General features: G+C 47.6%; 1 protein-coding gene across 3 annotated transcripts in view; it reads left to right on the forward strand.

Moving 5' to 3' along the window:
* The window catches only part of Ccdc136 (coiled-coil domain containing 136), a gene marked incomplete at its 5' end in the record, with an annotated part of 26,643 nt that extends 3,255 nt beyond the window's left edge, over positions 1–23,388 (forward strand). The window contains 15 exon segments of one of the 3 annotated variants that reach the window (XM_013503296.1): positions 3,131–3,454; positions 6,043–6,154; positions 6,667–6,835; positions 7,660–7,800; positions 8,106–8,264; positions 8,697–8,867; positions 9,281–9,466; positions 11,257–11,451; positions 11,952–12,176; positions 13,605–14,090; positions 14,460–14,681; positions 15,789–16,058; positions 16,775–17,083; positions 19,159–19,219; positions 23,062–23,388. In XM_013503296.1, the coding sequence (XP_013358750.1) occupies positions 3,131–3,454; positions 6,043–6,154; positions 6,667–6,835; positions 7,660–7,800; positions 8,106–8,264; positions 8,697–8,867; positions 9,281–9,466; positions 11,257–11,451; positions 11,952–12,176; positions 13,605–14,090; positions 14,460–14,681; positions 15,789–16,058; positions 16,775–17,083; positions 19,159–19,219; positions 23,062–23,366 (3,335 nt within the window). 3 annotated transcript variants of the gene reach the window in all.
* Positions 23,389–23,766: the final 378 nt, after the last annotated feature.

Consider the following 23,766-nt stretch of genomic DNA (forward strand, 5'->3'; position numbering starts at 1 on the left):
AAAAAAAAAAAAAAAGAAAAAAAGAAACGCTAGATTATGTGCATATAAAGAAAGAAAACATGGAAAAGAGCAGAAGAGTGCCTGGAGAAGGAACATTCTTCCAATATGTGGGAAAGTCAGGCAACGTGAACTGTCTGGGAAAGTAAAGTTCCAAAGCGCTTCTGGCCTTTGCCTTCCAGGGTTGTTTGTAGTGTTTGCGAGATGACTTCTGGCTCTTCCAGGCCTAGGCTGTGGGTGGAAGGTGCTGCCCCCAAGTCCCGCCCCAAGTCCCGCCCCACCGTGCGAGAACCTGCGCTGGTCCTCGCGCAGGCGCTTTTCCCATTTCCGCCAAGAGGGGGCGCGCGCGGCCTCAGAGGTAGCTGGTCCAGAGGCCATTCCGGCCGCCACAGCCCCTCCGGGGCCGGGACCTGCCAGGCGGCAGGAGGCCCCCCGCTCCCCCCCGCAGGAGACCGCTAGTGGGGGGCCAGCGAGATGGAGGCCATAACTTGTGAGTGAGAATCGACCTTTCTGACCAGCCGCCCGACTCCTGGGCTCCAGGCGTCGCCCCGATGGTCCAAGCCCCGTGGTCAACCGGCGCCAGCTCTTTGAAACCAGTTCTGGCCTTTCCAACCCCTGGCTCCAGGGCCTCTTTGGACTTCCGCATAGGCCCCGCCCTGCGGCCTCCCAGCCCCGCCCCTCGCCCCGCCCCTGCCCCAGGGGGGTCTGCGAAGGCGGTTTTAGAGCCAGAACCCAGGGAATGCCTAGGGGAGACTTGGACCCCGAGGCTGAGGGCGTGTGGGGAGTGGGGCCTGGTCCTCCCCGACAGAAAGCCCATCCCGGGCTCTAAGGAGGGCTATATCCTCGCGAGCAGGGTCAGCACGGCCATTGCCGTGCTGTTTGGTAATGGAGCCAGCCAGTACAGTAATGGGGATGGCGTCCTTTCAAATACAAAGTCAGAGAACCTTAGTGGACTATCTCGGGCTTGGTACAATTGATGATTGGCCAAGACTTGTTGCTAGGAGCCTAGAAAAGGAAGGATTGGAGGGAAAGAAGCGGCTGGTCCTACACATTTGAGCTCAGAAGTGTAGGGTCAGAAACCATCCTTTGAGGCAGCTTGTCTGTGCAGCGTTTATATCTGTGATCTGTCCAAGTGAATCAGCCTCTGTCTCTTTCTGTCTGTCTGTCTTGTCTGTCTCTCTCTCTTGTTGTCTCTCTTGGTAGTAGCTGATCTCAAACTCCTAGGATCAAACAATCCTCCCCGCTCAGCCTCTAGAGTTCTTGCTGGGACTGTAGGCCTGCATTGCCACACCCCAAATTTGTCTTATAAAGTATCTAAGTTCTCTTTGGGTTTTTGTAAAAATACCTAAACATGTCATTGTGTATACATAGGGAAAAAGCAATACAAGTTTGTTGAATCGATGAACGCTTACCTCATTTATGCATGAATATAGCAAGTGTTTATTGAGTTACCTTCTGCCATTTCTGGACCTGTAATGGCAAGCAAAACAGACATGTTCCTGCCTTCCTAAAGCTCATAACCAAGTGAGGAGGAGACCAGCTTTACACATGGATAGATGTACATGCCTTTGCTCACACACACACACACACACACACACACAAAGACGCTCACACTGCAAAGTACAAGGTGTATATGAAGGCATTTAATAGAGGACTTCTGTTAGTTTTTTTTTTCTTCCTGTTAGCTTTTTGCGGCAGTGGGGGGTGGCTAGGGAAACTCAGTCTGAAGGGTGAGCAAAATGAGGCATGGCAGTTTTGTGTCCAGAATAATTTCCAATAATCCATACTCCCTAAAATGCAATAAAAACTAGTATTTTTTTTAAAAAATGAAGCTCGGAGAGAATGAGCTTTGCAGAGAGTTTGTGGGAAATATATGACCCTCTCCGTCCTTGCTAACTCCAGATCCTCTCATTAATTCCCTAATCCTGGCTCCCAGATTCTGAGTTTTTATTGGTGTCAGTGGCTTTTTTGTTGTTGTTTTGTTTTTTTGAGACAGGGTCTCACTGTGTAATGCAGGCTGGCTTTGAAGTCACTTATGTAGTCCAAACTGGCCTCAAACTCAAGGCAGTCCTCTTGCCTCAGCCTCCTGCTGCTGGGATTGCAGGTATACGCCGCCATACCCAGCCCTGTCAGTGGCTTTTAGTCTCTTTACACTTGCTAGCTCTCCTGATCCTAGATGGATACCCGTGTATTCTGAGATGCTTCACAAATACAAAGCTCTGATCTATTTCTTTACAAGCTGAAAAAATAAATATATACATATATAAAATATAGTCACATAAAGGTTTGTTGTGATAATCAAACAGTACAAATATATATGATAGTAAAATACTGTGCCATGTATTATTCCTCTCTGAAGCAACTGTCCTTGATAGTTTGAGGCATAAGTACTTCCAGAAGAAGGCATAGATACTTCCAGAACCTTTGTACATTTCTGTGTTATATACCATACATATAAAAGTTTTTGCAACATTAGATTTTCCATATATTTTACTTTCTAGTTAATATATTATGGAAACTTTTTACATCTTCACTATAGATCTGCTACTTTCTTTTGGCATGATATGCCAAAAGAATGGCTACATGATATGCTATTAACATCAATTTAAACAACCCCTTATTAGTCAATATTTAGGTTATTCTTCCATTTTTAGTTGTCATGTGAAGAATTTATTTGAATTCTAGCTGGAAACTCTAAATGCACAGGGTTCTGAGGCTGTGTAATTTCTAAACTCTCTGGATGAATAGGTGAAAATATTGTGTGACAGATTTTTAGCCAAGGATTTTCTAGAAAGGCTCAGAGTATCAGTAGAATATTGTCAACCAGTGTTTGGTGTGTAACTGTCGGGTGATTCCTTAGAAGCACTTAATTTTGTTCTCAGTAGCCCAAATTGTTTTTCTCTATACAAGACCTTAAAATCTGCCTTCTACCACACTTTACTATGTAGTCCCTCTGTTCCTCCCAATAGGTATTCTTTCTGTTTCATACCATATGGCACTTTACCTCTCTGATGGGTAGGGTCTAGGTTGTTAGTTTCCAGACAAGAAAAATTTCTGCCTTTAACTTTGTGCATAAAACATGATAGATTAGTTCACTTATCCTCCTGACCATCTCAACCGTTGGGCCTTGCAGGTGAGCTGCGGCATCTACGAGAAGAAATTTCCGTGTTAGAACGTGAGAAGGAAAATGAACTTAAGGAAATAGAACAAGAGTTACACTTAGCCCAAGCTGAGATCCAGAATCTGCGGCAAGCTGCGGCAGATTCCGCCTCCGAACATGAGAGTGACATAGCATCGCTGCAGGAAGATCTCTACCGGATGCAGAATGAACTTGAGGACATGGAACGCATTCGGGGGGAATATGAGCTGGAGATTGCCTCGCTCCGTGCAGAAATAGAAATGAAGAGCTCTGAGACATCCAATTCTGTTAGTCTCTCAGACTTCTCTGGGTTGCAAGGTATGAGAGCAGACCCTCCTCCTGACCTGTCAGCAAGGTCAAGTAGAGGAGAGGAGATCATAGATAGGAAGGAGGTTGCAGATCATCCATAGAAGGAAGGTGGTGTTAGGTCATTCATTAGAAACCCCTAAAACAAATTCCAGGATGAATTTAAGACTGTAAGGGATTAAAACTTAGCCAGCTCTTACATAACCAGTCCATAGTTTTATAAGAAATAGCACCATGGAGATGTACCCTGGGGATTCTTCCCCAAAGAGCAAGTGGGTACTGTTGATTTGTCTGTGGGAAAGCCCTTCCTGGGAAAGTGTCCAGTCTGGGGCAAATAGAAGGACCTGTCACCTTGGGAAACTCCCTGCTCCTCCGTCATCATGGCACTTTGCCTGGGCCACTTTAGGGTGGACCTTCAGCCCTGTTTCTCAGTCCCAGGATGTAATTCTTAGGCTTCTTTAGCTCTCTCTGAGGTAGAAGCTTTAGGGGTCAACAAATCAGAGCACAAGACAGCTGGAGAGGAAAAGAGGTTATTTCTAGTAATGCATGAGGTACTCAAAAGCCTTCAGACAGAGAGACTCTCAGCTAGTTGCTAGGATCCATGACATCAGAGAGTCTGCCTTTGTTCTAGGCTAGATTTATGATCTGGGTATAATGGAGGCCCTATATTTGGCCAGGTCAAGCAGAGGCAGCAGTCAACAAGGAATCAAAGAATTGCAAGTTTTCCCAGCTGTATCAAGCCTCTCAGAAGAGCCTTTGGACTGGTGGTGCTGGGAGCGGGTGGCTAGCACATGGGAAAGGCTTTGGCTGGAATGAAAGTTCAGAAACACAGCTCTGCTCAACAGGGTAAACTTAGGTTATTATCTTTCTCTGAACCTCAGTTTCCATCTCTGGGATATGGAACCTAAATTAGTTAATAAAACCTTATAATCAGATGGGATCCTGGTACAGAAGAAGCTGCCAAGGGAAAATGAAGAGGAATTAGATGAAGTGTAGAGTTTAGGTAATAGTAAGGTACTTGCATTGATTCCTTAGTTGTGACAAGTGTACCATGCCAATATAAGATTTTAACGTCAAGGAAACTGGGGAAAAATTTCACAGGGAACTCTATACTATCTTTGCAGCTTTTTTATAACCCTAAAACTATGTTAAAATTTAAAACTTATTTAGAGAAAAAAGAAACCCTTAGAGGGCTATTTTGGAAATTAAATGCAATACCCATTCAAGACTGAAACCATCCAATTTAACACTTGGCATGGTTTTCATTATATGTTCGCTTCCTTCCTTCTATGGTAATCTGCAGTACTCTAAAGACTTCTCATTGGAATAAAGAGGAAATATTAGATGTGACTTTAGAGCCAGACATGGCATGCCTGTAATCCCCGCACTTGGGAGGCTGAGACAGGAGGATCACCACAAGTCCGAGGACAGCCTGGGCCAGTCTGAACTACATAGCAAGACCTTGTCTCAAAAGAACAAAACAAAACAAAACAAAACAAAAAAATAGAAATGACGTTTAGGGTGTTGAATTTTCTAGCAGGTAAGATAGGTCTTGTGTTATAATTAGAAAAAGTTAATGTTTCTTAAATGTCAGTAAAATTAGTGTTTTAAAAGATGTGATTCTGGGCTGGGGATTTAGCTCAGCGGCAAAAGCGCCTGCCTGGCAAGCGCAAGGTCGTGAGTTCAGTTCCCGGTACCGGAGAAAAACCAAAAAAATAAAAAATAAAAAAATAAAAGATGTGATTCTAATCATGAAAACACATAACACGTAGATGTTTGTATCATCACAGCATTAAAAAGTATTGATAGCTGAGGATAGTGGCACCCACCTATACTATAATGCAGCACTCTGAAGGCTGAGGCAGGAAGATCACAACTTCAGTCCTAGCCTGGGTAACTTAGCAAGGTAACAAGACTGTCTCAAAGTAAAAGAAAATAATTGGAGAAGTAGTTTAGTGCAGAGGTCCTGGGTTTAATCCCTGGGGGGAAAAAATTGGTGACGGTTACTTAGGGATATATGCTGGGACATATCTACCAAATCTCTTCTAATGCTTGATGATGAGATATGGGTCTGGTTGGGATAGGTTTTTCTGTCAGCAGCCAAAGACTATTAGAAAGTATACTTGGCCACAGCAGACCAGTGTCTTTGGTGTGATGGTAAAAGAAGGAAAGGAAGCTCAGGTTCCTGGGTTGTCTCTGAAAGGCAGGATCTGGTACTGTACTATTCGGCAGTTCACATTGCTCAGCTTTCTGTACTAAAATCATCAGAGGGAGGAAATCATAAACAGTTAAGTGGAAACTTTAAATACAATAAGCCAAAAACTTATTTAAACCCTCAAGAGCTCCTGAACTCAAAGACACTGCTTTGATGGTACATCTGGGCAGAGGAGTGGACGGGCAGCTTCTGAAAGAATCAAAAACTCTGCACCATGGAATTTTCTGGGGCCTGCCTTCTATGGCTCTGTAGTATCTTTTCTGTCTCCAAAAAAAGAGTAGTCAACCTTCTGGGCTCAGGTTTCTAGGCAGGAAAACAGGGCTATCATCAGTGCTCCCCACCCTGCCCCACCAAGGTCTCATCTCTCTCTGCTTGTCCCCTGCAGAAGAACTGCAGCAGCTGCGGGATCGCTACCACTTTCTGAATGAGGAGTACCAGGCCCTGCAGCAGAGCAACAGCAGCCTCACGGCGCAGCTGGCAGAGCTGGAGAGTGAGAGGTACAGCCAGGGGTTAGGGTGCTGTGGACTTTCCCTTGGGCATTCCCTGGAAGACAGAGGCCAGGGTCCAGGAGTGTTCCTCTGCTCCCAGAGAGCCAATCTTTTCCATGGCATCCCTAGGGCAGTGAGTTCTAAAATTTAGTTTCTTCTCTTCTCAGCTTTGGGGCCTGGTTTTCTGTGTCTTAGAATAAGTCAGTAGAGTCCTTTGTTGTCTACACAGCACGATTGAGTTTAATGGCACAGAGCCTCTAGTTTGGAGGCTTGACACCAGGCCCAACCTTGAAACCAACTGAACTTGCATTCCTACAGTGTCCCAGAGCCAAGCACACCTCTGCACCCGAGGTGCTGAAAACTTTTGGTAATTTTCTAAACATGCTTATTGGAGAGTTGAATCACAACTGAAGGCCCCTTACAATCCTTGGCCTAAATGGAAGGCATCAACCCCAAGCACGTTTGGCTGGTGCTAACCAGGCAGAGCTGCTGCCAACATAGCTCTGGGTTCTGTGTTACAGGACACGAAAAGCAACAGAGAGGTGGCTGGAGTCCCAAACACTAAGGACTATGGTATCATCACAGTCTCAGACTTCAGAAATGGATTTCCTCGAACCTGATCCTGAAATGCAGTTGTTACGCCAGCAACTTCTGGGAGCTGAGGAACAGATGCATGACATGCAGAACAAGGTAGACCACAGAGGGTAGGGAGGCCTGTTCCACCATTGCTCTTTCACTTCCTCCTGGCCTGTGGTAGGCACGAGACCCCTCCAGGGTTTTGCTAGCTTGCTGATATAAATTCAGTCATGTGCCGTATGATGATAGTTTGGCCAAAAATGGATGGCGTACACGGTGGCAGTCCCACAGAATTATGATGAAGCTGAAGAATTCCTGTCATCTCATGTTGTAGTGCAGCATGTTACTTGTTTGTGGTGATGTCTGAGGTGAACATTCCTTCTGTGTTACCGGTCGTATGAAACAGTATACATACTTATGCACAGTGTTCAAGGCTTGATATGATAATAAATGGCTATGCTATTGGCCTATGTATTTACTGTGCTTTTATCATCATTTTAGAGTATAATCCTTCTACTTATAAAAACAAAAAAGTTTGTCAAGAAACAGTATACTGTGTCATGATGGCAGCAGCTGCATGGATTTCCTATTCATTGAGTCTCTTGATTGCATCATTTAACTCTTCTGCTTGACTAAATCTCATATTGTTTTGTTCATCATGGCCATGGGAGCAATAGGCTACCATATAGCCTAGGTGTGTCTTGGGTGATGTCATAGGTTACGCCAGGTTATGCCATCTAGGTTCACATAAGCGCACTCTATAACACTCTTACAATGATTCAGTGGCCTCAGGATGCATTTCTCAGCTTGTGTCCATGTTGGGAGGCAACATATGACTATATTGCAGTCAGAGGAGTGCCTTACTTTCCCCAAGCCTGTTCCTACAGCACAGGTGGCACCTGTGCTAAATCAGCCCCTGTGTTCCATTTCCTGCACAGTGTAAGGAACTGTGTTGTGAGTTGCAAGAGCTACAACATCATCGGCGGACCAGCGAGGAGGAGCAGAGGCGGCTTCAGAGGGAGCTCAAGTGTGCCCAGAATGAGGTGCTTCGGTTTCAAACTTCCTACAGCGTTGTCCAGGTAAACACTGTCGGGGGAGGCAGCTGGGAGGGCAGAGGACCTATTAATTAGAGGAGTCTCTGCTTCAGGGGAGGCTGAGCTCTGCTGATGTTCATCTTACAACCAGTGGCCCAGGTTACTAGAGGCCCGCTGTAGAAGTCACCTCGCATGGCATTCTAGAAATGCATTCATTGTTGAGTGTCTACCTCACTGAAGAGACCAAACCATAGACCCAGGGAGCTTCTCAAGCAGTCTGAATCTGAAAAGTACAAAGTTGATCTGAAGAGGGCTCTGCTGCTTCTTGAGAATAATCATTCTACCCACAGAATGAGGATCTGAAGACCAGGCTCTGTGCCCTGCAGAAAAAGTATGATGCTAGCCAAGATGAGCAGAATGAGCTCTTGAAGGTGCACGTGCAACTTCAGACTGAGCTCCAACAGCTCAAAATCATGAAACCCACAGTCACGGAGAGCCAAAGTGAAAAGGTAACAGCACCAGTGGTGAGGGAACAACCAAAGTGCTAAGAGCAGCAGTCTGATGTTTGGGGGAAGGTAAATAAGAGTAGAGTTTAAAATAGTTCCAGCCACCACCTAGGTAGCGCTACAAGTAAAGAATCTCATGATGGGTGTGGTGTGGCACACACCTGTGATCCCAGCACTTGGGAGGCTGAGGCAGGAGGAGTGTTCCAAGTTCCAGGCCAGCCTAGACTACGTAGTGAGTTCAAGGCCAGCCTGAACTACATAGCAAGCCCCACTCTCAAAAAAACAAAATAATAACCTCAGCCCTCCCCAGCTGCCTTAGGTGGGAAGATAAGGGGCAGGCAAAGGGAGGGACAAGTAAATCCACAGCCACCAGTGACACAGAACAAGTTGAGCAGAAGAATGGAGTGACAGGACAGCAGCCCTCCCTGCATGCAGGAGTTACTATGCCGGCTCCAGAAGCTGCAAATCCAGCACCAGAACATCGTGGGTGAGAAGGAGAAGCTGCTAGAAGTGCAGTATCAGCTCCGGGAGAAGCTGCAGTGCCACGAGGCAGAGCTGCAGTGCCTCCGGGACATGGTGGCCTCCTTGCAGGAGTCTGATGAGAAGGTAAAAGGAGGGCCAAGTGAGGGAGACCGTGGCCAGGCAGGATTCCTATAAGGGTGAGCACAGAGCGGGCCTGGTGGGAGTTTTGTGGAGGAGCTGCTGGTAAGGAGACCAAAGAAGTGCATATAGAAAATTGGTCTCTAGGAGTCATGATGCTCAAAGCTCCCTTGATTTCAAGTCAGAAAATTAGTCTATAAAGGAAAGCCCCTTTCCTTCCCTACTTCCCAAAAAAGGGAAGCTCCACAAGGTCTGGGTTTCAAGCCTTTTAGGGACAGGTCCATCTTGTGTCTCCCCTGCTGGGATGAAATAGGGGCTGGAAAGGACAGGGAGGACAGATCCCAGGTCCCTTCCTGAGATGAGAGAGAATGGCAGCAGGGTTCTCTGGAGTGAGGGCCAAGTCTGCCTCCCCTGCCCAGAATGCAAAGGTGCAGGCCCAGCTCCGGGAGATGAAGCGGCTGTATGAGGCCAGCAAAGACGAGCTGGAGCACCAGAAGCATATGTATGACCAGCTCGGGCAGGACCTTCTGCTGCACCAGCTGGAGCTCAAACAGCTCAAGACCACCCAGCCCTCTGCTGAACAGAAGGGAACGTGTGCCAATAAGGTAATTATAGAGCAGAGCAACAAGCGCTGCCAGCACCTGCTCTAGAGAAAGGAGGGGCAAACTCATTCAGCCAAGGGTGGGAGAAGGCACAGCCATGTGCTGCTAACCCTCAAACAGCTTGCCTTGATCTTGACTTGAAGCCAAAGCCACAGTGGGACCAGTACGTTCCCAGTCTGCATATTGGCTTTCTTCCGTATGATTCCATGTAGGTGGATGTTTGCAATCATATTACAATTGTAGTAGTGTCTGGTCCTTCATGGAGAGGCACACACACATAGGCTCGTTTATGTAACTTATTGTTGGAACCAGAAAGAGTGGGGCTAGTTTTCTGAGGCAGACTGTATGTGTTCTTTTATGTGCCCAGAATGCTGACTATTAGAAGGACCTAGGCCTGTGATGGCAAACTTTTTAGAGCTTTCAGTGGTACAAACGGCCCGCTGTGGCACTCGTGCCATAGGATTGCCACCAATGGGAGGCTCTTCCAGACTTACTGTGTGACTTGGAGTAAATTCTCTAGGCTCACCCTCTTCAGACTGAACAGAATGCTACTTTAACCTCATATCTCTTCAGTAATGAATCCTGGTAGTGGTAGATAAGGCCGTATTCACCTGTCCTTTTTCCATGGTGTATAAAATGCGAGCTGTTATCATTTACTCTGCTGAGCACTTTCAGCCCTTGATTGCTGGTAGGAAATGGGCAGGTGTTGAAGCATGCTGAAGAAAAAGCACAAGAATCCCAGGAGGTGATAGAGGTGGCCACATCCTCAGAATATTCAGTGGCTTCTACCTCTCCCAACAGTAGGCTGGGTGTCTATGGAGAGGCCTTCAGGAGACAGAGGATTGAAAAGGCTCTGGTCTACCTGCCTTTCTGTGCCAAGCTCATATTTCCCCTTTCTCCACTCCTAGTCAGTTTAGGGGTTCAGGGGATCTGCAACTTGCCCATTACCTCTTCTTCTAGTGAAGAACTATAGGGAAGGAGAAGCGTGGTGGTGTACAAAGCCAGCCTTTTCTCTGGTCATAGAACAGCACTGAGATTCATTTGATGTTAGAAGACTTGGATTTTGTTTGTTTGTTTGTTTTGTTTTTTTTTTCTTTTTGAGACAGGGTCTTGCTATGCAGTTCAGGCTGACCTTGAGCTCACTGTGTAGCCCAGGCTGGTCTTGAACTCCCAACGATTCTCCTGCCTCAGCCTCCCGAGTGCTGGGATTACAGGCGCGCGCCACCACACCCAGCTAAAGACGTGGTTTTTGCAATAATAGGATAATCTAATTTTAACCCAAATTCAGCAATAGCTCAGAATTTGTAGAGGTTTTAAGAGATGATAGGAAAACAAAATTGGGAAATTTTCGTTATTAGAGTGAAATTAAGTCTAAAAACAATTGACAATAATGAGAGTAGCAAAAAAAAAAAAAGAGAGAGAGAGTAGCTTGGAGCTAGAGTTCCTGCGGGGGGGAGAAGATGGTACACCAAGAAAAGGCCAGAGAAAGGAAGGTGGGGAGAAGGGAGAGACACTGATGGAACGCCCTCTCAAGTCACCCTCCAAAGGAGCTGGCAGAGAGAACTCAGAGTTAAGCTCCTGACAGTGGCACCTGATGGGGTTCCCCCTTAGCATGGAGGCCTGTTCTGCATGTGATGATCAGTCCAACGTACCTGGATGGGGAGGGAGACCCTGGGAGTCACAGAGGCAGGAGAGTGCACAAGTGCACCGCCACCGCCATCCCCCCTCGCCACCGCCGTCCCCCCTCGAGAGTACCTTGCAGAGTAACCACACCCTGCACCCCCACCCCACAGTGTGATGCACTGCTGTCTAGGCTGACAGAATTGCAGGACAAGTTCAAGGCCAGCCAGAAAGAGATGGGGCAGTTGCAGATGGAGCAGTGCGAGCTCCTGGAAGATCAGAGGAGGCTGCAGGAGGAGCAGGGCCAGCTGCAGGAGGAGCTGCACCGGCTCACGTTCCCACTGCCCAAATGTGGCCTCTTCCATAAGGTACCACAGCCAGGACGTAGCCACTGGGCCTCAGAGAGGCTACTTTGAGAAGCTTCCCAGGTGTGGTCGTCCCTGGGAAACGTAAAAGGGTAGGAATCAAATATTTTCCTTTCTTGGTTAATGATTCCTTCCCTTCCCATAAATCTCCCCACACCTACAGCTCCACAGAGCTGACTCGGGTTTTTCCTCATAAGGGCTTTAAATCTTAAAATATATTTCATAGTCTGGAATCTTTGCAGAGTTTTATATTTAGATATTTAGCCCATCTGGAGGAAATGCACCTGAAAGCATTTTGTAAATTACAAAATACAACCCCATGATCCAAGAGATCATTGCCACTTAACTAGCAGGTCTCTGTGGGAAGACCCTGTGTCCCCAGGAGGGCCATACAAAGAAGCCAGAGGTTTGGAGGGACAGCACCAGCAGGCATGTGGCACAGGAGGGGCCTGGGCTTTCTCTTTAACTGCTTTCCTCCTTCCTCTTCCCTCCACCATACTTAGAGTCAGGAGCTGCTTTCAAAGTTACAAGACCTGTGGGACCTACAGATGCTCTACCAAGACATGCAGGAGGAACAAAGGAAACTGATACAGAACCAGGAGTGTGTATTAAAGGAACAGGGAGAGGCACACAAATTGCTGCGAGGTTTTAAAGAGTCTCGTTTCCAGGAGGTGTTGGTGAATCCTGAGGTTGGCAAACAGCCTAAGTCCACAAATAGTGAGAAAAAGGTAACCATAGCAAGAAGAAGGGACCTGGTTCTCCCAAGCACAGCAGCACTGCAGGGAATGGTGGCTGCACAGAAGGGTCAGAGTCAAGAATACCTGTTAGACCATGAGGCAGGGTGAAGCCAAAGCCCTGGCCGTCACCAGCCAAGACCATCGTGGGCTCCATTAAAGTATGGCCTTAGATACACTGAGGACCCCACCCAGAGGCATAGCACCTGCAGTACTGAGAGCACTTAAAGCAGAGCTGGGATGACCCAGAAGTCTTTAATGTGACCATTGGATTCAATCCCATTGACGTAGCATTTTCAAGAGATACAGTGTCAGTTTAGTGTTTTAGATTCCTTTGGACTGACTGTAGATGTGTCATTCTTTTCTTATCAGATGGGAAGTACATTTCTTCCTTTTCAAAATCTGTAACCTTTTGATGCTGTATATAAGGCAAATCAGGGTGCACTCGTCTCCAAGGTAGATGTATGTTCCTAGCATATACTACCACACTGACCACACTCGCTTCATTAGAATGGTGGTGGCAGTAGCAGAGCCAGGCCAGGGGGATTAGACCGGAAAATCCATGTGTCTCAAGCACTACCAGGAAGCCGTGCATATGAGGTGACAGAGGCAGAAATTTTCAAACAAGTCTGTTCAGAGTTGGGGATGGGGTAAATTTGATTTGTGGATTTAGTGTAAGCAAGAGAGAGCAGGTAGACATTTTCGATGTATTGAAACGTACTCCTTTGGATATTAGTGTGAACAAGGACAACCAAGGAATAGCAGAAGCCTAAACTGAGACTTGGTCATATTCCAGGGGCATCAGATATCCAGGCTCAAAGCCTGGGTAACATAGAGACGGGAAATCAGGTATAAGATATTTCCTTAACTGATCAGGTCTCATCCTGAGTGGCAGCAGCCAAGAAGGCAGACCTAGAGGCCTGGGAAACAGGCCCGTGGGCCAGATTCAGAATCTGGGCAGGTGGTACAGGGACCAATAGAAATAAAACCTTGATTCTGAGCCTGCATCCTCCCTGGAAAGAATTCTTTATATGCCCACATTCAAGGTTGGGACTAATTTTAGCCTTAGGGGCAGGGGAAAGGACAGCCTAAAGATCAGGATAATGGGAATACTTGATTAAAAAGAGGGTAGGTCAGGGAGCCAGGGTCTTCTCGAGACCCACCCTGCAGTGCTCCAAGAAGAGAGAGCTGTGCCAGAGCACAGAGACGGGAGCCCTGGAGTCGTGGAGTATCTGCCCTGGGCAGATTGTCCCAAATGAGCAGGAAGCTGACACATGCCCATCACTGTAGGCTGAGTCAAAGACAGACCCGGTGAGACTGAGGCATAGGCGTGCACACAGGCATCTGCCCCCAAGACGGGCAGCTTGGAGAGCTGAAGTGTCTTAGGGTAATGGCTGTGTCTTCCACCCCCACCTCCGGCAGTCCAAGCAGCTTTTGGACCGGCTGCAGGTTCTGCAGGAGCTGTATGTCGCCAGCCAGAAGGAACAGGAGCTGCTGCAACAAGAGCATGGGCGGCTCCTCGAGGAGCGGAGGAGGCTACAGGCTGATTTGCAGCTCTGTCTAGAAGAAATGCAACTGCTCCAAATGCGGTCCCCCTGTATCAAAATGAGTCTTGAGGCCCACAAGGAGAACTCTGCCAGCAGTGAGAACTTCTGCAGAAGTTATGACAGTACCATTGATGAGAGCTACCACAAGAGTTACGTTAGCACCCAAGCCAGCAGTGAGGACTTCCTCAAGAGCTATGACAGCACTACTTCCGGTGAGACCTTTCAGAAGAGTTACTGCTCCAGCAGCAGCAGCATCACCTATAAGAAGAGCTATGGCAGCACCAGCATCTCTGACAGCTGTCCTAAGAGTTACGTCAGCAGCAGTGCTGACGAGGACCCAGCTGAGCCTAAAGACTTAGAGGTAACCATCCTAGGTAGCAGGTCAGGCAGGGGAAGATGGGGTCTTGTCTTTAAGAGAAACATCACCAGGGGAAGGGCGCAGGAGTGAGATGGGAATGGGGTCAGAGCTGACCTGGGGCACTGCCCGAAGTGAGCACGGCCTCTGCCCATAGCAGCCATGTTCCCCTCAGCCTCTCTCCCACAGAGTGAGGCCTAGGACTGAGGACTTTAATCACAGACAGGGTGCTCTTTATTGGGAGAAACAGTGTCCCCTGGGCAGCTTCAGATCCTGGTGACCACTGTTTGGTTTCCAGAATATGGCTTAGCAGAGTGTGGGGCAGAGGACAGGCACTTCTTGGGGTGCTGTCATTGCTCCCCAAACCCTCCACAGCACTTTGAGGAAACAGTGGCCAAGGTGCTGACCAAGCTGCAGGCAGTGCAGGCCCTGTACCAGGTGAGCCAGGAGGAGCACTGCCAGCTGCAAGAGCGGATGGATAAGCTTCTGGGCAGGCAGAGGGAGCTGAGGGAAGAGATCGATGCCTGCGAAAAGGAATTCAAAGAGTGCATGGAAAGCCTTGAGAAGCCTGCAGCAGCCCCCAACGACAGGAACGAGGTAACTGCTGACAGGGAGGCAGAATTCTCCCCAAGCCAGAGGAGGTGAGGGCCATTTCTGAGCGACCAAAGACAGAGGGGCAGAGCAGGGACACTGAGTCCCAGAAGGCTAAGCATTCACTGTAGCTGAGGGGCATTGCTTAGGCTAAAGAAGTGGTCGTCCCAACTTTTCTCTTGCAATTATTTTCTTCTTCCCTTGCTACTTTTGTTGTCTATTTTGCTTTGTATCCTAGGGCACTTCTGCAGAGCTGTATTTTTCACTTGACAACTATCTTTTGTTATTTTGTATGCATTTATCTCATCTCCTGCTAGGTAATAAGGACTTCAAGGACAGGGCCATACCTTTTTTTTTTTTTTTTTTTGAGACAGGGTCTTCTATGTAGTTCAGGCTGGCCTTGAACTCATTATGTAGCCCAGGCTGCCCTCAAACTTGTGGTGATCCTCCTACCTCAGCCTCTCAAGTGCTAGGATTACAGGCATGTGCCACTGTGCCTGGCTATCTTCTTCTGAATCTCTCTTAGTGTAAGAAGAGTGCTCCGTGTCCACTAGGAAGCAGGCAGAAGGCACTGCCTCTGGCCTGCAGTGATTTCACAGTCCAATGGGGGAGTCACTGTATGTGCACCTGGGAGAGACCCTGAGTGTTGACTGCAGGGGCCTAGGCTTGGACCTACAAGTGGATCATGACAGGCTGCCAGTGGCCAAAGAAAATCTGAGATTAGGGAGCAGGGTTGTAACTTGCTTCTCTCTCTGGGTGGGGTACAGACACCCAGTCAGGCCAAAGCTTGGGCAGCACTTACTTGAGTAGTTGTGTCTATTAGAGAAATAGGTTGGGTAAAGTAGGAATTCCTGTTATAAAACTTATATATTATTTAAATCATTATTTGATCATATTAGATATAAATCTTCATATGCCTCAAGTTATGGAAAAGGTATTTGTCAAACCTTTATAAAACTGTTTAAGAGGCTTATTTTCCAGTTTAATGTTTTCTCTACTGTCTGCCTCCTCATGGGCTATTTATCAGGGATATTTCTGAAACAGTAACCCCGCAGTAGGGCCAGGCTGACTTCATGAGCCCAGCTCTGGTAACTGGCCCCCCACTACCAACAGATCAAGGAGCTGCAGACCAAGCTGCGGGAGCTGCAGCTCCAGTACCAGGCGAGCATGGATGAGCAGGGGCGGCTCCTGGCCGTGCAGGAGCAGCTGGAGGGGCAGCTGCAGTGCTGCCAGGAAGAGCTCCGCCAGCTGAAAGAGAAGAAGGCCAGTGCTGGCAAAGAGGCCAGGGGGAAGAACTGCAATAAGAACACAAACAAGAACGCCAATGGGACTAAAAAGAAACGAGTGGCCTACAGTTCTAAGGGTGACTTAGAGACCAAAAAGGTGAGTGACAGCCTTAGCAGCCAGATAGACAGGAGGATAGAGGAGGCCCTGGCAAGAAACACCATCTCTACCACCATTTCTCCCAGGTGAAGTGTTTATAAGAAGGTTTCTGGGACACTTTCATCTCAGAAGAAAGTTGAGAGCTATGGGAAAAGGGGATACAGCCTGTAGGCTGAACTACTTGCATTGACCCAGCCCCATTTGGGGGACCCTGTTCTTGAATTATATACCCTAGAGAAGGACCAACAAGATGAAGAAATCAGAAGTTATGTCCTAGTAAGTGAAAGAGGATTGGTATGTTAGGAGTCACCGTGAGGGATGGGAAGCAAGAATTGACATGCAGAGCCCAAGAGTCTTTCGCCCTGGTAGCTGTTTGAAATGGCTTAGTAGCCAAACAAATGTGTTGACGCCAAGAGGCTCCCTGAGCATACGTGCCCTCCACAGTATGCTCAGTAAGATTGGCTTGCAGCCCCAGAATTCAACGCTGTACCCTAGCACAGCAACATGCTTCAAACAGAGGGGTTTTTTTGTTTGTTTGTTTGTTTTTTGGTACCGGGAATCGAACTCAGGACCTTGCGCTTGCCAGGTAGGCGCTTACACTACTGAACTGTATCCTGGGCCCCAAAACAGAGTTTTGAGGAGCTAGTACAGCACTGTCAGGAGAGTAGATCCTTCACAGGTGACAGCCCATATTCTGCCCTGCCTGCACCCCACAGAGTCTGGAGGTGGTGCTGTACTACAAGGCCAGCCAGGAACAATTAGCTGAACTAGAAACAGAGGAACAAAAGAAAGAGGAGGTAGAAGAAACAACAAAGGAAGAAGCAAAGGGGGAGTCCTGCCATGAACTAGTTGCTGAGCCGGCAGACCTTAAGGAAGTTAAGTCAACACAAGATCAGGAGGAAAAATACGGAGAATGCAAAGAACAGGAGGATAAGGAAGAAGACAATGAAGATGAGGAGGAGGAGGAAGACTCTTCCCCTGAAACTGCCGAGGAAAACCCCCTTAAAATTTCTGAGAGCAAAAAGGTAACCACTGCCAGAGGCTGGATTGGTTGGGAAGTGGGCTGGGTGTGGTGGCACACACCCGTAATCCCAGCACTCGGGAGGCAGGAGGATGGCTGCGAGTTTGAGGCCAGCCTGGACTACATAGTGAGTTCAAGACCAGCCTGAACCACATAGCAAGACCCTGTCCCAAAAAGAGATTAAAATTGGGAAGTGGGCCTTAGGCATAGCCAAGTTAGTGTTTGGGGCTGGCTCTGTCAAGCGGGGGATGAACTTCTGCAGAAGTGGAGGCCAGTGAGCATAAGGTAGGACCCTCAGGGAGGATGGGGATGGAGAAGGGGCTGGATGGGGCAGTCTCTGAAGGAAGTAGCAGCCTTAGACTGATTTGCTGTTACCGTCTCACAGTAACCACCTCTCTGAGACCCAGAATGGGGTCATGGCAGTCCTGTGTCTCATTTGCATGGCAGCCTTTGTTGCTTTCTCCAGTCAAGAGGGTTTCCCTAGCCCTCTCCTTGGCACTGCACAAAGATCTTGCCAGTGTGAGGTCTTCTTCAGGGCAGTTCTGTCAGTCAGGGAAAGTGACTCAGTGCTGTTTTCCCGCGGTGCCCTGTTTAACCTTTGTCATTGCTGTTAGGGATGTGGAGGGGGGTTAGGGCCACCCACTGGGTTCTCTTGTCATAGGCCATGAGGGTGCGGGTTGGGGGTGATAGGAGCAATGGTCAGAATTTCTACCTTCATGGCAGGAGCATTGCCTAGTCCATGGCCAGCCACCGCCCTGTCCTTTTAGTTGCTAGATCTTTCAAAAATCAGAGTGTGGTCTCTTGGGGATGTGCCAGGGTGGTAGGAGTTTACCAGCTGTATAGAAGTTCTGGTATCAACTGAATACCTACCTGCCTTGGGGTTAACTGAGGTGGCTGAAGATTGAGTACTTCTGAGTACATCCTAGTTTACAGTATAGGTCTTTACTACGCTACATATGGGGGAAAAATAAGCCTGTTGTGGGATTACCCAGTCAGCTTTAAGGATATCTGGGATTTTCCAGCAATTCAGTCTGTAGCATTGGCTGAGGATCCCACATGGAATTCTCTGTTAAACCTGTGACAGAGGACTGTTACCTATAATGTAAAGAGAGCAACTGAACCCTTCTCCGGTGCTATTTATTTTTTGAACCCCTCTCATGCCATCAGATGCTGGTCAGAGCCTCATAGTTTTCTTGACCTTTGGGACCACATTTCTAAATCAGATCTGATTTTTGTACTTCAAAACCAAGTCCAGTGATGGCAAACCTTTTGGAGCTTACAGTGACAACAAACAGCCTGCTGCGGCACATGTGCCATAGGTCTGCCACCTCTGAGTCCATTCTGTGTTGTTTTGGCCCAGTGGGTCCCCGGCCTTTGCGGGCAGCTCTGCCGGCATTAAGTGTTATTACCTGCAGATTCAGTTTCTCTCCCAAAGATGGTTGCAGGCTGAGTACTAGCCTTTCCCCACTGTCAGCTGGTACATTTTCTCTCACAACTAAAGCATCAGACTCCTAGAGTATCTGGTGCCAAAATACCAAAACCAGAGCTCAGAATACCAAGTAATTTGATGGAAAATAGACCAGGCAGGTGGGGGCCAGAGACTGGTTTCCTGGAGTGAGCCAGGAAAAGTACCCATTCCTGTAAGGAAGCCAGATTTAATCTCTGAACCTTCACTTTTCCTACCCACAAGAAAAGTTGAGGTGCAGATAACTCCTGTTGGACAAGATATGAGAGGTACATGACTGGACCAAAAACTGGCCTCACCAACTGACTTGGACCTGTCCACTGCTTAACGCACTCATTTTTGCAGCTTCTGTGGGCTTCCAGTGGGAAGACGTCTCTCCTCTCCTCCAGGCCCAGCGAGCTGAGAAGAAAGGCTACTGCTCTAACTTACTTGGTTTTTAACGTCTTGATTCTTTTTCCTCTCCCTTTGTTTTCTCATCCTCATTATCTGTTGGATTCCCGTGTTTGCATCTTTTCATACCACCTCACATCTGGTGTCTCGTGCTTCTTTCTCATTTGACATGTTGCAGCCATCCCCTGTCCCCGACCCCCCCATCTTCTCTTTGCCTCTTGTAGGCCTGGTGGTCATATCGGCTCTGCTCTGGTGCTGGTGGGCTGAGACGTCATCCTAACGCAGGTACAAGTATGGCTTCCTCTCCTCTTTCCTCCTTCAGCTGCTTGCTCCTTACTTTCACCATTGTACAGTAGGCAATGCTCAGGACTCAGCTGTAGCCCTGTCTTTTCCTCAGGCTCCTGCAAAGTCTGTAGCTTCTCAAGCATGTCTTTATGGTGCATGTAGTTCTCAGGGAGTTGGAATGCTCACCAGAAGCGTGGTTTTAGTTTCTGTGCTTGGCTGAGAAAGTCTTGGACAGCCCCAGCACTATTGCTACTGTCAGAGCGGCCTGACAGTTCCTGATATCTGTCTGCAAGGTTGGCCTGGTCTCTCTTTGTCTTTAACTACAGAGCCAAGCTCTCACCTTTCCTTTACGCAAGATGGCAAAATAAGGAATCGCTCCCTCTCCTGGTGAGTGAGAAAGGAGGTATGAAGAGTTACGATCCTTCTGATCCTCCCAGGGCCATTTGAATGAGGGCAACCTAAACTAGTCCTTCCATCTTGATGAAATAGAACAGAACCCTGACTCTATTATGTACCTTCTCCTGAAAAGTTCTCTAGTGAAGACTTCTGGTCTCCACACAAATTAGAATAAAATGCCAGGAAACATTTTGCAGTTCTGTTTATCCCTTTTGGGAGTCATATTCCATTGTGATTGGTTCCCAAGAGAGTATATGGTATTGATGAAAAGTTTGTACTAGCAAGAGATGCAGGTGTTCTCAGGAAATCAAGACTGATATATTCTGGCACCTCCCAGTTGGCCCTAGTTCATTCAGTCTGATCTATCAACAGGACCCTGGATTCAAGAGGCAGATTATGGTATCGTAGCCTAAGATAGAACCTGGGCTTCCACATGCCTTCTGCAACACAAGGCTATTCTGTTTTGCCCTATTTTGGCTCCTTGCCACTGGCCCTCCCCTGTCCTCCTGTTCTCATAAGTGAAGTACAATTGGCCTAGTGTTAGATTCATAGGCGGTCTACATGTTCGTTGGTGGCACCTCACACTTTGCCTTCTTTTGCATTCCCCCTCACTTCCCCTATTTTGCAGCCCTTCTGTTTTCTTTTAGGCATCACAGTTATTCTCCCATGACAACTTTTTGCTCCTTTAGTGACCAGGGTGTCTCCTGACACGTCTTCCTCCCCTAAACACCCCCAGTGTCTGGAGTCCCTATGGGATGAGACCCAAAGCACTCAAGTCACATTTTGCCAACTGCAGCTCTGCCAGGCCCCACCAGAGAGAGGAAGGAACTGCTAGCTAAGGAACCGCCTGGGAGAGCCGGTTATTCGCAGATCTCTGGCTAAGCCCCAGTGTGTAGCTCCTACCCAGGACTTGAAGCAGCTAAGTACAGTAAAAAAGTGTGGCTGACAAGTAGAGAGAACTGTTTGAGTCTGTCCCTGCTTACAGGCTTTGTCCAGGAAAGCAGAATGCCTCACCTGGCACATGTACCGGCTCACCACGATGAAGGCAGTCAATATGTACTGCAAATCAAAGTAAACATGCCACACCTGAACTTCAGTTTCCTCAGATGTGAACAAAGAGTGATTAAGCTCTGTCTTCCTCACAGGGGTTCTATAAGGATCAGATGAGTTAGTGCATATGCAGTTCTGTATAGATTACAAAATGCTGTATCAATAACAAAAGAGCACGCACATACAGTACCATGTATCTTATATGCCAGGCACTGGGCTAATCACTTTACATCTGTTAACTAATTAACTCTTTGCAGCAACTCTGAGGAAGCTCTTACTGTTGTTATTTCTACATGATGAAACTAAGGTATAGAGAGAGCTGAATGCAGCCAAGAAACTGGGACTCAGGTTGTAAGGGCTGCATGTTAGCAACGGAGAACACCCTAATCCCATTTCCCCCGTCGTCTGTCCTCATCTTGAGCACTTTTCGTTAGTTGAGCCCCAAGTGATTAGGAAGTTACCGTACTTCCGTTTATCCAATCTCAGCTCTTGTTAGCTCTTTCAGTATTTAACATCATATCATTAATTTCCCTCATCTTATTTGTGCATGTTGCCCACACTTAGTGTTCTCTCCCCACTCTGTACCAGAGTTTGATTTTGGGGAGTCCAATGGCAGAATTTCTCATTCCTGCTTATTATATAGAGTCCAGGGGCTGGGGATTTAGCTCAGCGGCACAGCGCCTGCCTGGCGAGCGCGAGGTCGTGAGTTCGATTCCTGGTACCGAAAAACAAAACAAAAGAAAACCAAAAAATAGAGTCCATTGTGTAAGCCTGTGAACTTTTGTGGAATTTCTGGTTTTGTTTTAGCTAAGCTTGGATTTCAAAACATTCTCTTTCCCTGCAGCTTCACACCATTCTCAGGGTGACAAACCCACTTTCCATGTTTACACCCAAGTTACAGGTGAGGACTGAGTCTTACTTGAGGTGTCATCTCACCAGGTGCTCCTTTATCAGCTCATCAGCTACTTGATGACAGGCTGTCTTGTCATCCTAGTCTTACGTCAAGTTAGCCTCAAGGGTTTCAAGGAAACTCGTCACGTACCTTGGCTTAGTCCAAAACCATGATTTTCTTGATCTGTCTTTTTAGTAACAGTCTAAAAGAAGGCAGTTTCTAGAAGCCTGTTCCTTCCCCTGTTGGGACACCCAAACCGTCCGCTTACACATCCAACCCAGTGTAAAGTGCACCGGTTCGCATTTATGGATTTCAGCGTCTCCCTCCTCCAAGAGCACCAGACTGACATTTCTAGCAGTGCTCATTAGGATTTAAATATCTGAGCACGTAAACATTTTCTCTAGCTTCCTTCTCAGTTATTTTCTCACATGAACTCTTCTGTATATTATTTTGCTTTCCATTTCATTCCTATTTTCCTTAGTAACTATTTCCACAGATTTACCAGATTTTTTGTCCTCTTTATAGTTGGCTTAAAATCCTGTTCATTTGCTCAGTTATTCACTGAGCAAATGCGTTCTTATATTTAATGGCCTCTATTCCACCTTAGTCTAAAACTGTTCTTCTGTACCGTGTGCCATAGCTCATGGCTCAGAATCAGATTCCATCTTTGAAGTGATACAGTTTTTTTAAAAGTTGGTTTTAAAAAAAGTTGGTTTTAAAACCAACATATGAACTATCTACTCAAGTGTGAATTTTCTTGTCCAAGATTCCAGTATTTCCTAAAGGATGCTCTTTGGGTCTCTATGGATGGTGTTATTTGTTGTCCAGGAATCAGCAGGCTTGGCCAGGGGCCAGCAGTATGTAGAAGCCTCAGTCCCCTCTGGCATGTGCACCAGAAAGTGAGGCCACACGCCTGGGGGTGGGGGGTGTTAGTGACTGACATTTGCCTTCCGGGGCCAGTAATAGGTCCCCTTGAATTTTCCTAGAACCAACATCATTCTGTGCAAAAGGTCTGGCTGCCTAAGAACCTCCTATTAACCTGCATTCCACAGCAACTTCCTGTTACTCCTAGTCTCTCTTCCCTTTCTCTTAACTCTGAGCTCACTTGTCCTCCACAAAGCCCATGAGGTATTCCACTTTTCCCATAGGCCTAGCTTTACTTTCTGCTTTCTTGCCATGACGCCTCGCGCCTTCCTCCCGCATGTACGTGGAGAATCTGTGCGGTCTGGCCTGCGAGCTTGCTTCAGCACAGGAGCCAGCATTCTCCTCATCCCGTGGGGAGAAATGGAGGCGGGCATCACCTGACATAATGTGCACCATGCCATGCCATGTATCTGTGGCGCCAGAACGAACAGACTACATGATCTCCACCAGTTCCCAGGAGATGGGAGGCTGAGCCATGCTGTTCTTGAGGTTCCCTCTATGGCACACCAGGCAGGTGATTTCTGGCTGAGGGAAGGGTTCAGAAGGCTGGGCATTCACCGTTTCTCTTTGGTCCCCACAGAACATGTCTGGGATGTGGAAGCCTATGGTATTCTTGGCTATTGCAGCTGTGGCTCTGTATGTGTTACCCAACATGCGACCGCAGGAGACAGAGTCCTGGGCCAGCTGAGAGGGCAGATGCCCAGCAGCTACCACCCTCACCTTTGGGCAGGACACACTGTGCCAGAGCCCCCACCCCCCACGTACCCCATGTGTCCCCGTCTCCTTAGCCTCAGTCACTCAGGCTGGAAAGGCTCACGGAAGCTGCTGGCTCTTGCCGGCTCCCATTTCCTGCCTTGTGTAAGAACCTGGGTTCCTTGTAATTAAATATCACCCAAATTACATGAGACTTTGTGGCTTTTTATTTGCTAAATGCTTCACACAAAACAGAACAGAGCAGTTCCCCTTCAACCAGATACTTCACATAAGGACCTGGCTCTTTATATGATTTTTCACCCTACAGATGACCTCAGAAATGAGGCTGGCTCCTTGTGCTGCCAGCTGAAGTGCAGAGGGCTTGATCTGTCCTTCTAACCTTATCTCAAGGAACTCCTCTGAGCATGGAGAAATGCAAGGAACGGGGTACTTTGGGGGTCAGAGAACTCCCCTCAGGTTCTGTGCCCACTCACGCCATCCCTGTGAGAACGAATTGCTGAAGATCGGCGTGGGAGCCTTGGTAGCTTAGTCCTTGTGATTTCTCAAGGGATTCATTCAGAGATGACTTTAA

Source organism: Chinchilla lanigera, unplaced genomic scaffold (genome assembly GCF_000276665.1).
Source record: "Chinchilla lanigera isolate Chin_1 unplaced genomic scaffold, ChiLan1.0 scaffold00078, whole genome shotgun sequence".
Taxonomy (NCBI): Eukaryota; Metazoa; Chordata; class Mammalia; order Rodentia; family Chinchillidae; genus Chinchilla; species Chinchilla lanigera.